This window comes from Lepidochelys olivacea (assembly GCF_965140295.1).
Source record: "Lepidochelys olivacea isolate rLepOli2 genome assembly, chromosome: 1".
NCBI classification, from domain to species: Eukaryota; Metazoa; Chordata; order Testudines; family Cheloniidae; genus Lepidochelys; species Lepidochelys olivacea.
Window position 1 is genome coordinate 228,924,720 of NC_140411.1, and position 15,705 is coordinate 228,940,424.

A 15,705-nucleotide genomic window follows, 5' to 3' on the forward strand; every position below is an offset into this window, starting at 1 on the left:
TCCCAAAATTGTGACATAAAATATTGCTAGTCAAAGTTGAAAATTTAGTCTGTAAAGGCCCATTTACTGACTCAGGTGTTCGAAGTATGATTTAAAATACATACAACACACTCTGAAATAAGCCTCTTTTTCTGTAAAACAAAATTTGTCTTGTAATAAAAATTAAAGCAAACCAACAGAAATGTGGTATAAGACACACTCCTCTCTTTTCTATAAGAGAGAGTACTTGGAGACCAATACTCTTGCAGTAGTAACTGGCTCATTGCCGAGTCATTGAACATATATACAAAAGCTCCCTCTGCTGGAAGAAAGTATGAATTAAAAAAGTTAATACTGTAATTTAAAAGGTATTAATTAAAAGGAAGTGCTAGATTTTGCTAGCAGGGAAGTAGTTTTGCAACATTAACAGATTTCAGCCTGAATGTGTACCATCTCATTTGGGCTTTTCAGCATGCTTTTTCCAATATGGTCTGTGATTTCAACATTTTATGCAAGGCAATTAGCTAACTGTAATATAGACTGCATTAAATGAAAAAGCAATGTCTTTAAGAACTCACTCTAGTAATACAGTTTTACAAAATGGGCAATTTGCTGTTCATTCACAGGCAGTCAGGAATTTTTGTTCTGTAAAACTGCTGCATCATCATTTCTGAATGAGATCATATTGTGCTATTTTTACAGTTTCATGGCTTTTACAAGTTCATTCATGGAGAACAGCACCCTTTTCCCATTGTTATGGGTTTTTTGGGGGGGTATGCTTAGAATTATTAAATGCCCTCTTTTCCAGTCTCCCTTGGACTTTAGAAGAGATCACTCAGATTCTACTGTGGCTCAGAAAATTTCAAATAAATATTTATTTTTTCCTTAAATATATTCAAACAACTGTTCTACATTTTTTCTTATTACTTTTGTTCTTTGACCTAATAAGTCACCCACTTGCTTATAACAAATGCTCTGTTCATCTATGCTACACTCCTAAAACAAGTCTCAAGTGTAAACAGATATACCTGAGTTATGACATTTAAATTTCTTTCAGTATTTTTGTGAGAAACATTAGCAGTGACATTTTCTTGAGTTATGGCCTTATTTTAAGAACTGAGCAGAAGTTATGAAATACAAACTCTGGTATTTCCCCCCTTTTTCCTTTAGTGAACTTTGGCTTGATATTGATTTTTAAAATCAAAAGTATAAACTGCCAGCATAAGATCACTCTGAAATAACCTGAAAACAGAGGCACATTGAAGGGTATAGAAAATTCCTAACGCATACGATCCTGGTAAATTAATGTTATGTATACGTAGGTTTCAATTTTTAATGAGAATAAACCAACTAGCAAAGCAGCATTAATAAAGAGAAAGAGCTCTACAGCCTGAGACTCAGTGCTTTACAATTTAGCAAATGACACAGACTTGCAGATGCACCTATTTTACATATCCTTCCCTGCATTTTATGTTACTTTAAAACCAGTGGAATCCTCCTTAAACAGAAGTGTGGGACAGTATTTGACACTTAAATAATCTGCAGCAGATAATATTCTTTCTAGTTTTTGGATTTTATGTAGACAAAATCTTCATCTGCAGAATGTATAGATACTTTCAACTTTTTGTAACCTCATTCTTTGTTTCATGGTTGTTGTTTTTTTAAATGTTGTTCACAAATTTTATTGAAAAAGAATATTACACAATTATAACAGCAAAATTTCAAACACTGAATTAGATCCTGTCATAAATATAAAGGGAAGGGTAAACCCCTTTGAAATCCCTCCTGGCCAGGGGAAAGCTCCTCTCACCTGTAAAGGGTTAAGAAGCTAAAGGTAACCTCGCTGGCACCTGACCAAAAATGACCAATGAGGAGACAAGATACTTTCAAAAGCTGGGAGGAGGGAGAGAAACAAAGGGTCTGTGGGTCTGTCTATTTGCTGGTTTCTGCCGGGGATAGACCAGGAATGGAGTCTTAGAACTTTTAGTAAGTAATCTAGCTAGGTATGTGTTAGATTATGATTTCTTTAAATGGCTGAGAAAAGAATTGTGCTGAATAGAATAACTATTTCTGTCTGTGTATCTTTTTTGTAACTTAAGGTTTTGCCTAGAGGGGTTCTCTATGTTTTGAATCTAATTACCCTGTAAGGTATTTACCATCCTGATTTTACAGGGGGGATTTCTTTATTTCTATTTACTTCTATTTCTATTAAAAGTCTTTTTGTAAGAAAACTGAATGCTTTTTCATTGTTCTGAGATCCAAGGGTCTGGGTCTGTAGTCACTTAGGCAAATTGGTGAGGCTTTTTACCAAACCTTGTCCAGAAAGTGGGGTGTAAGGTTTTGGGAAGTATTTTGGGGGGAAAGACGTGTCCAAACAGCTCTTCCCCAGTAACCAGTATTTGTTTAGTGGTGGTAGCGGCCAATCCAAGGACAAAGGGTGGAATATTTTGTACCTTGGGGAAGTTTTGACCTAAACTGGTAAAGAGAAGCTTAGGAGGTTTTCATGCAGGTCCCCACATCTGTACCCTAGCGTTCAGAGTGGGGAAGGAACCTTGACAGATCCAAAACAAATATTGAGATGCACAATGATCAAAATAAAATCAGCATAAGAATAATGCATTGTGCTGAAACCTTAACCATAACAAAGGCAGAAGAAGAAACTATATTAAACAAACCCTGGTCAAAATTTTCTATTTGATATGAATGCTTATGCTATATTAATATTACACACATTTCAGTAGGCAGATGAATTTAAAACCATTGATCCAAGAACAATATTCATCTTAATATAGACATACTATCAAACTCAGAAGGGAGTGAGTACTTGGAATAAATAACTTGGAATAAATAACCGTCCCCAAAACTAGGAAGCAATACCTTAAATGGATACCCACTGATGTTAGCCCACTGCCGCTCCATTAACCACCCCTCCAATCCCCATTTGAAAGATTGTTCCGGCTTCTGGCAGGAATAATTCGCACCGGCTTGGAGGTTCAGGGAAAGTTTTGTATGTACAGATATGTGCAGTAAGCACCAAATCCTGAAGCCGCTTTCTGGTCCCAGTAGTCAAGCCAGTTATTGTGCATTGAATGTAGGGTTGGAGAGACGGAATCACAGAAATGTAGGGCTGGAAGGGACCTAGAAAAGTCATCAAGGCCAGCCCCCTGTGCTAGGGCAGAACCAGGTAAACCTAGAGCATCCCTGACAGGTGTTTGTCCAAAAAGGTTCTTAAATACCTTCAATGATGGGGATTCCACAGCCTCTCTAGGAAGCCTATTCCAGAACTTAAGTATCCTTATAGTTGGAAAGTTTTTTTCTAATATCTAACCTAAATCTCCCTTATTACACATAAGCCTATTACTTCTTGTCCGACCTTCAGTGGACATGAAGAACAATTGATCATTGTCCTCTTTTTATAGCAGCCCTTAACATAAAATTAAAGACTGTTATCAGTCTTCTTTTCTCAAGACTAAACATGCACAGGTTTTTTAACCTTTCCTCATAGCTCAGGTTTTCTAAACGTTTTATCATTTTTGTTGCTTCCTCTGGACTCTCTCCAATTTAGTCACATTTCTCCTAAAGTGTGGTGCCCAGAATTGGACCCAGTATTCCAGAGGAGGCGTCATCAATGCCGAGTAGAGAAGGACAGTTACCTCCTGTGTCTTACACATGACACTCCTGTTAATACACTCCAGAAAGTTACTACCCTTTTTTGCAACTGCATCACATTGTCCACGCTCATTCAATTTGTGATAGCCCCCAGATCCTTTTCAGCAGTACTGCCACGCTAGTTATTTTGTAGTTGTCCTTTGACTTTTCCTTCCTAAGGGAAGTACTTGGCACTTGTCTTCACTGAATTTCATCTTGTTGATTTCAGACCAATTCTCCAATTTGTCAAGGTGATTTTGTCCTTCCAAGGTGCTTGTATTACTTCCTACGTCCTAGATTCATCAAAGCATTTAGGTACATGTTTAATTTTAAGCACAAGAGTAATCCCATCTCCATTCATCAAAGCACTTGAGCACATACTTAAAGGTTTAGGTAATTTATTAGTTATTATTTGTATTGTGATAGTGCCTGAGAGCCCCAGGACCCCATCTTGTTAGCAGCTGTACAAACACAGATAAAGACAGCCTTTACCCCAAAGAGCTTACAATCTAGCCATGGGCTTCAGTCACATTTACTTCAATGCATGTTTAAGTGCTTTGATGAATAAGCATGGACGTAAGCATGTCCTTAAAGCGAAGCACATGCTGAAGTGCTTTGCTGAATCAAGACCTCTGCATCTTCACGGAAAAGGAAAAAAAAAATCCCAAACTATTTTTACATATCACTCTGATTCCCTCTTAAAATATATTACATTAAGCCACACTTTAAATATGTGTCTGGTATCTTATCTGAGCAGTGTATTTTTAAAAATACTTATTAAAAGACAAACTTCCCCCTAAACTATATAGGAAACTCTCTTTAATGAAATCACCTATACCTTATGAGAGGTTTAAAAATGTTCCACAGAATTTTTATGAAGTTGGTTGGATGTACAACATAGAGTGCTTTAAGATTTTTCTTATACCTGTGAAAAGAAAATTAAATTGTTAGAAGACTTTTAATATCATATGCTGCAGCATAAAGTAGAGGCAATTGAATGAAAAGGTTTTATTACTGGAACACTAAATATATTCCTTTCAAGTACACTACAAAAAAATCTAATTCAGAGGAAATTGAATGTAAAATGAAAAAAGGAGCTGGTCAGTCCTGATGGCACAAAAGTAGGCCAAGATTACACTATTTCGTTGCTAACCCATGTCTGGGTTGTTTTGTGGATTTAATAATGGTGGTGGTGGGAAGCATCTCTGTAAATGATAAAAAGAGCTTCTTGAAAGTTCCAATGAAAGAAATAAGTATTTTACTTCATTTTCCATTCTTTTCTATCATTGAGTTTCATACTGGGGAAAATGTTTATTCTTTCAGAATTAAAACCTACATCCATTAATTTATTTCTCTTGCTATGTTTGCTTTGGTTTGCTAGTAATCACTGAAGATATTTGGGGCAGAACACCAGCTAGCGTAAACTGATATAGCTCATCTGAAGCCAATGGCACTATGTTGAAGTACATCAGCAGAGTCCCGGCTCCAATGTGTTTAAAACAAAATCTCTCTTTCCCCCATAATCCTGATTGATCCTGCAGTGACGTATCTGATGTCATAAATACAGGATCATAGTAGGGACAAGCATTAGGCTGGAAATTAGGCTGCATGAAGGAATAAGATCTTATATCAAAGGAGATACAGACAATGAGTGGCCAAGTACATTGGTTTGTATATAAATTGCTGCTTTTCTCTTCTAAATTTTCCCCAATAGGGAAGGTCCCTCTTGAATGCTGACCATTAAAGGATCATATTCCACCGATCAAGAATTGCAAAAACCACTTTTGCACAACAGCTTATATATTTAGAGGTGGGTAGGAGGAACCAAGCACTTAACGCAGTTTCTTCTTTTTTATTTTAATTGCACCCAAGTGGTTTTGAGTGGGGAAAGAAAACCAGTATTGTTTTTATAAGGCCAGAATCAAACAAAGTTTGGAACTGTGCACCTGGGAACACTTTGAATAATAAAAAGCAGTTATTTTATTGAGATGAAGTTCATATTTTGAGTCTATTTTATACTTGGAGGTAACAGGTGGACCCATTTCTTTTGTGCAAAGTTACATATTTATATTCTTCTTCTTCACCTATGTAGCACAATTACATCCCCCAAAGACTTCTTTGAACCGCTGTTGTAAATAACTTATCTGAAATTTTTCCTTTAAAACCCATTTATGTTGACTATTTTTATTTGTTACACTCGCCAATTGGGGGAGAGAGGAGTACAGGGACAAAATGCAGTGCAAAAAGTGCACAGGGTATTTGTTTAGTTTTTCCTTTAGCTAGCACAACTGAACATGAATATTGGGCTGTGAATATTGCTGTGAGCTTCCCAATGTCAATGTGCTAAGAATTCCAACCGTGATTCAAATAATGGGTGTAAGGTTGCCTGCTTTTGCCCAATTACCCACTCTCATCTGGTTCCCTTTTGCTCTCTAAGTTTCTGGCTGGGGAGGAGGATGGAGAGAATGCGGTTGGGCAGAAATGAAGGCCACATTGTGTGAATAAGATGCGCGCACTTCAGAAGCCAATGCAACTGAAGATATTTCCCCTCTGTTGCTTCTCCTCCATATGGAGGCTGTAAATTTGGCATGGCTTTGTGCCAAGAGAGTGTGTGACAGGACAGGCTTGCAATTTCACATGGTCATTCCTTTCTAGGGAGAGACCCTTGCACAGCAAAGATCCACAGTGAACATAACAGAAGTCCCTCTCCAGTCTCAGAACCAAATGACTATCTTGCACTCACCATTTTGAGAATCTACCAGCAAAAGCAAACTCCCTCAGTCTACCACTGAGCTGAGAGTGATTGTCATGACAGCAGTTGGACGTTTCAGATGACAACATCGCTCTCCATATTTGATGGCTGCTAGGCAAAATTTTACTTTTTTGTGGTGAGTATTTAATGTTTCAGTTTTTAGTGTATGAAATTCAAAAGGGTGGTAGGTTGGGTGTTGATCTCAGCCTCTCGAATTTGCAAAATTGGGCTGCAACACTCATGAGAACAGGATCTGCCATGAGATGTCTGGTAACTTTTCTCTTTGGTCAGGTTACAATTACCACCAGAATAGTCATCTTTCTTGTGGTTATTTTGGTAGATCTGTTTCTAATCCCTTCCAGAATCATAAAGCTCAGAGGTGTGTGAAAAATGTAAAACAGTGCTGCTTCTGACAGTGGGAGTAAGGGGAAAAGGGAGGCATTTGCGTGTGTTTGTTTTCTCTCACTTCGCCCTCTAGTTGTTTGCCCAGAGCAGAGAGATTGTAAAAGATGAACTGCTGCCAGTTGGGGCACTTTTAGCTCCACTGCTAGAAGCCTGTGTTTTTGGAACAGGGATTCTGTCCTGGCTCCCAGGTCTGCAATACAATTTATCTAACAATTGTAGACTTCATAGTAAAACAGAAAGCGAAGGAACTATGCCTGTGTTATGAAGGAGGTCAGAAGAGATCATCATCATGGTCCCTTCTGACTTTAAAATCTATGTAGTGAAATACATTCTGGCCTAGAATTTCAGAAGCTGGCTTCTATTTTTCCTATCCCCAGCTTAGTCTAAGGAACTATGTAAGGTATGAGCTGCTAGATCACAACTGTGAGAAAATCACGAATAACCAATGTCGATGCATTGCAAACATCTTTTTAAATATACCACAGAATGGCTGGGCCTCCTCATTATGGGTCTGCAGGATTTTTACACCCTGGATAATGTTTCCAATACCTAGAATGTTCATTGTTAATCATTTCTTCATGGTAGAAATTTCTAATCTAATCTACAGTAATGGAAATTAACTCTTTGATCTCAATAGCAAAGAAAGACCAACAGGTAGACCTCTAGCTTGTTGGGTCTTCGTGAAGAATATGCCTCCTTCTTGGAAGTTAAACAGGATGCGATAGTTGGATCCTACCCACAGAAAGGGCAGACACAGAACATTTGGAGAACATACTTCCTGTCAAATTCTTTGTAGGCACTTTGCAGCCAGTTCAGAGAAGGTTTATTCCGACTGTTCAGGCCATAGTGAAAGTAGACCAGGGTATAATCATTCTCCACATACTGGTCGAGTGTATACCTCAAGTATCTGAGAAGAGAGGCAATATTTTAGTATTAAAAAGTGATTTCTAATGTATTTTTATGGATTTATAAACTGAAAAGTGTCCAAAGAACCAAAATCACTATTTTTGCCCAGCAAGCCAAAGTTTGTAAATTCATGTTCATGATCAATATTAATACACTCATTCATTATGTATCATGATGCCAGTGATTTCATGTTCAGGGGGAAAATGTTCCACATTAAAAGAACGTGCCTAGTCAAGAGGTACAAAGATTGCAGTGCTGACAGGCAATCAAATGATGAAAAAACCTGGGCATGCTTTCTGGAAATAATGAAAAAGCTTTGTGTTCTCATCTTTCTGAATTCCTATGTTCTGAATAAATAATGGCATTAACACTTGTCAAAAAAGGGTGAAAAGTGAAATTTTGTGAAATATTTTTTGTCAATATCAAATGTTTTGAAAATTTTTAACCAGCTCTAATTACTGTGGCTGGCATCAGATACTTCTCTCTTCCTTAAGTTAGTCTGTCTTTCTTTTGTAGGGATTTCATCATCAGATCCCTATGTGTTAAGATAATTTAAGGAAATGCACTTAAGTAATCCCATCTTGAAATAATATTGCATGTTTTTATAAGTAGGTTTCTTTGTATTGATTCTTTTATGGTATAGTTTAAGGTACTTTTCTTTTTCCTTTGTTGTACAATTGAGAATAGGACAAGGCGTTTTTTTCCCCACAGCTGAATTATTCAAACAAGGCAACAATGCCACTTGAGTAGTAACCATCTCGACTCACCTCTCTCTGAACCAGATTTTAATTTACCCGTGTTATTACATTATCAATTCTTGCTTATTATTCTGTGCATAGTCTTAACGTTTCTTAATTGCTCTTTTCACTTAACAAAATGTGTAGTTCCATGTGGCATTCATTAGGCTAGTGGAAGTCTGCAAGTTCTGAGCTCACTGTGACTATTATCTATGCAAATACATTTAACTTTACTCTTCTCTTGTCCTCCCATCTTCTACTCCCTTGTTTATTGCTTATTTTCCATTGCTTATTTTAAAAGTCTTAGACAGTGAACTATCTGGGACAAGGACTGTCTTTGCATTATTTGTGTGTACAGGGATCTTGATCCCTGGCTAAGGCTTTTAGGAGTTGATTGAATGGAAATCATGACAATAATCATTCAGAAGGCGTTACAAAAAAATGAAAGTCTCTGGAAATAAAGGTACAGTATCCCCAAACATGCCCTTGTGCCCAGGCAATCTATTGAGCCTCCTGGCCTTATATAATTCCCTAGCTAAAATGCAGTACTTCTGAGAATAATGGAGCAGAGTTTAAGCTGGTGCAAATTACCACAGCTCATGGATCGATGACAATTTATGTCAGCTGAGCATCTGCCCCCTGTTTTTACACAGCCAGTTGCCATTTCCAAGCCTGCAATACTATCCCTAGAAGCATTACTTACTGGGACAGCATTTCCAAGAATGACAGTGAAAACGCTGCATACCAAATCCATTCCAACATGGTTTCATTTGCAAAATATCTGCCATGCTGGCCCCAGTCTGAACAGTTTTTCCTCAAACCTTAACTTGCTTGGTCTGATCCTAAAAAGGAAAGATGGTCCACTGCTGGCTTGGGACTCAGAAGACCTGGGTTCAATTTCCTGCTCTACCATAAACTTTCTGTTTGACCTTGGGCAAATTATGTAGCTGCTCTGTGCCTTAGCTTCCCATCGCTAATGCTGGGATAATAGTATGGGATAATAGACAGGTCCTGGTTCTAATCCCACACTAGGTCCTCCAGATTGCAGCATTTTATCTCTGTTACCTTCCTACAACCGATCTTTAAAAAGGATGTTGTGAAAAGGAATAATCATTTACAACATCTTGAACCAAGAAAAACCAACACCATAAGATGAGATAATGAAATATAAGATGAGATAATGAAATACTAAGCTTAATGAAATACTTAGCTCATTAAATGTTAGTGATTAATGTGAATCATCTAAAGATCAAAGGCAAAAAGCATTGTATTGTAAACAATGAAACAGCATTCTTACTAAATGTTTTTTGAGAAGAGAAAATAAAATAAAAACAGCTTTTGCTGTTCCTGCAGCTGGTTAAATACCACAAAAAGTATCTGACAAATATAATATTCAATAAATACTGATACAATTTATCAAATAGTAAGTTTGAAAAGTACTAAAAATATTTTAATTTTTTATTTGTTTGTCCCTCAAAATAAGTTACAATAGAAAAACCCATAAAGAGTTGATTAATAATATAACTACAATACACAAAAAACCCTGCTGTTTCTGGTTAAGTAGCTGGGGCTAGATTTCCAAGACAGTTTCTCACCTGATTCAGAGGCTTAGTACTCCGGCTAACATGTATTAGACACTTTTTTCCATACTCGACCAAAAAAAGCCCATTCACCTACAAATGAACTCATGAGACATGCCATTTAAAATTTTAAGCAGTGTAAACTGCAGAGAGAGAGAGAAGGTGAAATGAGAGAAACTTACTCTAGGAGTCTGCTGTGATTGAGCTGATGGGAAGGGGGCATACGACAGCAACTGAAAGTAATCACCCTCCTCCCAGAATTGTCATCACCTGGTAAACAAACACAGTTAATGAAGACCTTTATATAGCTCATTTCATATGCAGAAGGATGTTGAAACAAGATGCGGATATGAAGCAAAACCCTGGATCTGAACACCTACAAACTCTGAAAAAGACCTGAACTTTGTAAGTCCCATCTCCATTCCAGATATATTGCGAACTTTGCCATCAATTGACAAATTATACACAGGAATTCCTTTACTCACTACTGGAGTGATTTGAAGAAGTTGTTCAGCAGCGTACATAGGATGTTGGGGACAGAAGCAAAGAATGCCATATTCAAATGAAGGTGAGAGCACTGAGTTCCTTTCAGGAGGCATTCAACCCCCTGCAGAATTAAGTCCAGGAAAATTAAGGGCCTACATTTCAGACTGGCTTAACTTGGCTTCCCTTTCCCCATCCACATGGGGGCAAGACTGTTTAAACATTTTATGCCTATCTTTTGCCATTTATAATGGCTGTAACTTTTATATTTGTACTACTAAGGGGAAGGATAACTAGTAGATCATTCACTTGCTACCCGGGGACTTGGGAGTCCTTGGTTCAATTTCCTGCTTTACAATAGATTTCCTGTGTGACCATAGGTAAATCACTTAGGGTATGTCCACACTGAATAGTAAACCTGAGTCTGTGGAACCCACACCTGCAGGTTGGTGTTTCCAAGTTCGTGCTTGAGTGTCCACGCTGCAGAATAACCCCAGGCCTCCCAACTGTACTGATGTGTCCAAACTGCACTGCACAGACTCGAATCAGCCCTTCTGCTTCTGGAAGTGTATCCCAGGGTTCCTTGCCAGCTGCACCTGCTCTCGGGCTTGGTTTGTAGTGGATTGTGGGAGAACTTGTCTATCCATCCCACGTGCCTTGACCAGAAATGGTTTGAGCCCACCAATACATCCAGCCAAGCCATTTTGTGTCCTCACGCTCCCATCATCCCGATCCAGTGGAGGAACTTCTCTAGATCACGCTGTCAGTCCTATTTTGGGACTCAGGCAGAGCATCTGTGATATGCTGGTGGACATTTTGTCAATTGTTTTTGACCTGCCAAACACACTGTGATGGGTTCGGTCACAGAGACCCCCTTGGGACTGTCACCTGACATGCAGAAACTACCTCTGAGCCTGTTTTCCCTGTCAGCTTGGGACTCCAGAACCCTGTCTTGTTGAGCCAGACATGCAAGCCTGCTGCAGCACAGACCCAGGGTCTGAACCACGTCCCCAAAGCTGCAGACTTTAACTGAAAACTTCTCAGCAGGTACTCCTGTCTCCAGCACCCAAACACCCAACTCCCAATGCGATCCAAACCCCAAATAAATCTGTTTTACTCTGTATAAAGCTCATAGAGGGTAAAGTCATAAATTTTCCACCCTCTAGAACACTGATGGAGAAATATACACAGCTGTTTGCTTTCCCAGGTATTAATCACTTACTCTGGGCTCAATAATAAACAAAAGTGATTTTATTAAGAATAAAAAGTAGGATTTAAGTGGTCCCAAGTAATAACAGACATAACAAAGTAAGTTACCAAGCAAAATAAAACAAAACACGCAAGTCTAAGCCTACTACATTAAGAAAAAAGAAAAGGAGTACTTGTGGCACCTTAGAGACTAACCAATTTATTTGAGCATGAGCTTTCGTGAGCTACAGCTCACTTCATCGGATGCATACCGTGGAAACTGCAGCAGACTTTATATACATACAGAGATCATTGTAGGGAGAGTGGTCACTTTGGATGAGCTATTACCAGCAGGAGAGTGAGTTTGTGTGTGTGTTTTTTGGAGGGGGGTGAGGGGATCAGAGAACCTGGATTTGTGCAGGAAATGGCCCACCTTGATTATCATGCACATTGTGTAGAGAGTGGTCACTTTGGATGGGCTATTACCAGCAGGAGAGTGAGTTTGTGTGTGGGGGGGTGGAGGGTGAGAAAACCTGGATTTGTGCTGGAAATGGCCCAACTTGATGATCACTTTAGATAAGCTATTACCAGCAGGACAGTGGGGTGGGAGGAGGTATTGTTTTATGATCTCTGTATGTATATAACGTCTGCTGCAGTTTCCACGGTATGCATCCGATGAAGTGAGCTGTAGCTCACGAAAGCTCATGCTCAAATAAATTGGTTAGTCTCTAAGGTGCCACGAGTACTCCTTTTCTTTTTGCGAATACAGACTAACACGGCTGTTACTCTGAAACCTACATTAAGAAACTGAATATAGGTAAATCTCACCCTCAGAGATGTTCCAATAAGCTTCTTTCACAGACTAGACGCCTTCTTAGTCTGGGCCCAATCCTGTCTCCGGTACAGTTCTTGTTAGTCCCAGCTCAGGAGGTAACTAGGGGATTTCTCATGACTGCAGCCCCCTCTGTTCTGTTCCACCCCCTTTTATAGCTTTGGCAGAAGGCGGGAATCCTTTGTCTCTCTCTGGATTCCCACCCTTCCTTCTAAATGGAAAAGCACCAGGTTTAAGATGAAAAGGAGTACTTGTGGCACCTTAGAGCTACCTTACAAGAGACCTTTTGCATGAAGCATATTCCAGTTACATTATATTCACACTCATTAGCATATTTCCATAAAACATATGGAGTGCAATGTCACACACACCTTTGGAGGGGGACACTAACATGCCAGCTGATGCTGCTCAGACCTGTTGCCACAGCTGCAGATTCCCCCCAAACCAGCGCTTCTGGAGCAGGGCCACAAGTGCAGACCATGAGACTGGATCATCATGTGGACCTGGGGTGAACAGCAGGGGCTCCAGAACTTTCACATGAAAAAGCAGGTATTCCTGAGGGGGTTGTGAACAACATGCTCTAACCCTCTCCAGTGCCACAACACACACAAGGATCAGTGTGGTGGTCCAGAAGCAGGTCACCATACCCATCTGGAAGCTGGCTACCCCAGTCTGCTACAGGTCTGTTGCGAACCAGTTTGGAGTTGGCAAGTCAACTGTGGGGGTTGTTGCAGTGAAGGTTCATGAGGTGATCAGAACTGGGATGTGCACAAAGGTGGTGGGCATTAAAAGTGTGCCCGAAATAACTGCTGACTTTGAGAGGACCTGCTTTCCAAACTGCACTGGGGCTATCAGTGGGACTCATGTGCCCGTAGTTAGCCCTCTGTAAGGAGCTCAAGTACGTAAACTGCAAAAGACACTACTCCATCATTATGCAGGCCCTGGTCAACCACAGAGGCAGATCACCAGCCACAATGGATGAAAAATTGTGGTAAAAATTAACAAGATGCTGATTTAGCATGGAGATGCACCCTAAGCCCATGCACAGACATGGCTAACTGTCAGCCATTGGGACACCTAACACAGACAGGCAGCCACCCTCCTCTGTAATTTGGACTCAGATTTCAGCTACCCTTGGACCAAATACAGACCCTGATTTTGTTTGGACTGATCACAGACATTTTTTTTTTTGACTCAGTGTACAGGCGGTCTGGGACAGTGCAAGTGTGTCTGATTTATAAGGTACTATACCTTGAGGGAGCATCTTGTAATCCCCATATTCCTCATCTGTATATAATTGTGATATTGCATATAAAGCGTGCCATGTGAGGTATCAGGGAAAAGGTTATGTTCAGTTGAAAGTCACTGTTCTATCTGAATATCTATATCTTTAGTGCGTATGAAGTTATGAGATTGTGTTGTAGGTTGTCACTAAAACACGCTGTAAATTGGGGAATCAGTCACATATTAGCTCTCAAGAGACAACAGCAAGGAAAGTAACCAACACCTGTGTGGGGTGTCAAACAACCATCAACAGCCATTGTCTAGCAAGGGAGCTACAATTCAATGACTCACCTGCATAAGGCTACACCAGGTGAATTGCTCAACCTTGCCTGGGGACTCAGCAATGCCCCCTAGACACGTCCGGACTTGTGTTCTCCAAGCACATGGACTAAAACAGAACACAGGGACCTCATGCTTGGTCTTTCTCCTTCCCCCACCTATGCTGCAAACAACAAAGACACTCAGAAGACTGAAGACTCCAACAGAGGGGACTGGCCCAGGTTTATGGGACAAACCCGTATACTAAAGACTGCAGTGGGGTGAGAAAAACTGCTTAATCTAGATGTTGCCCAGTCTAATAGGGCTGAAAGTTTAGACTGCATGCTTATATTTTATTTTGGTAACTAACTCTGACTTTTTGCCTGTCACTTATAATCACACAAAATCTAACTTTTGTAGTCAATAAATTTGTTTTACTGTTTATCTTTACCAGTGAGTGTGCCTGAAGTGTGTGGTAAATCTGCTCCGATTTCCAAAGGCTGGTGTATATCCACTTTCCATTGATGAAGTGATGAACCAATTAATAAATTTGCACTGCTCATTTTGAGCACTGCAAGATGGTATATTCCTGAGGTACGAGGCTGGGAGGTGGGGGGATTTGGCTGGTGCCTTTCTCTGTGTGATTCATGAGTGGCTCTGGGAACATGCATGCAATCTAGCTTGGTGTGGGGCCCCACATGCTGTTGTGCTGAGTGATAACAGTGCCTGGAGGGGTTTTCTGCTTGTCTCTAGCAAAGCAATGTGAGACACAGCCCAGGCTGGAGAGTTAAGGGGGCACAAAGTCCCACAGTCCCTGGCTGCACCCCAGGATCCCATCACAGGTATGTAAAGCCTTGTCTACACTACACAGTTTTGTCGACAAAACAGCAGAAGTATACACACTGATATTTGCCTACACTGAAATGCTCTTCCTGCCGATGTAACTCCCCTGCTATGCTGACATAATAAAACCACCTCAACAAGAGGCATAGGGCTTATGCTGGTGTAGTTAGGGCAATGCTCAGGCACTTCCTCTGTTACTGGTTCTGCTGTGGGCTGCTCCACAGGGCTGTCTCCAAACAGTAACTGGGTGTGAATTTTTGGGATGGAACGGCTGAGAAACACAGGCTGGGGGTTTGTGGGAGAGTGCTGGCAGACTCTCCAGACCCATATCTGGCAACCCAAACTTGAGCTGCATCTACAGTGCAAAATCCTTGGACTGGGACCCGCATCACAGTCGAGCTAGGCCTTGGACCCAGACCTCTGGCTGAGTCTATAGGCCCAAATCCTGAGATCTTTCAGGCCTGATTGATGTGTGTGTGGATGGTAGGTGTCAGACCTGCATCAGAGTCCAGATTTACCATAAGAGTCAGATTCTTAAGATGCAGATAGGCACCTAGTGGGGGACTTTCAAAAGGGAGTTAGGTGCCTAGGTGTTACCTGCATATTTAGGTACCTAAATATGCCTTTAAAAATGTGGCCCTTAGTCTCTCTGTGCCTCAGTTCCCCATCTGTAAAATGAAGGTAATAGCACAGCCCTATCTCACAAGGGGGTTGGAAGGATAAATATAATAAAGCCTGTGAGATGCTCAGATACTATGGTAATAGGTGGCTATATAGCTACAATGGGAAGACAGGTTTCAAAGTAACAGC

The 15,705-nt window shown here is 40.2% G+C and overlaps 1 protein-coding gene across 2 annotated transcripts in view; it reads right to left on the reverse strand.

The window, feature by feature from the left end:
- ARHGAP8 (Rho GTPase activating protein 8) overlaps positions 1–15,705 on the reverse strand; it is a 132,567-nt gene that overhangs the window by 57,740 nt on the left and 59,122 nt on the right. For both annotated transcript variants that reach the window (XM_084641893.1, XM_084641892.1), the window contains exons 4-6: positions 10,190–10,277; positions 7,560–7,691; positions 4,466–4,552 (exon numbers count right to left, since the gene is read on the reverse strand). In XM_084641893.1, the coding sequence (XP_084498019.1) occupies positions 4,466–4,552; positions 7,560–7,691; positions 10,190–10,277 (307 nt within the window). The remainder of the gene's footprint in view (positions 1–4,465; positions 4,553–7,559; positions 7,692–10,189; positions 10,278–15,705) is intronic.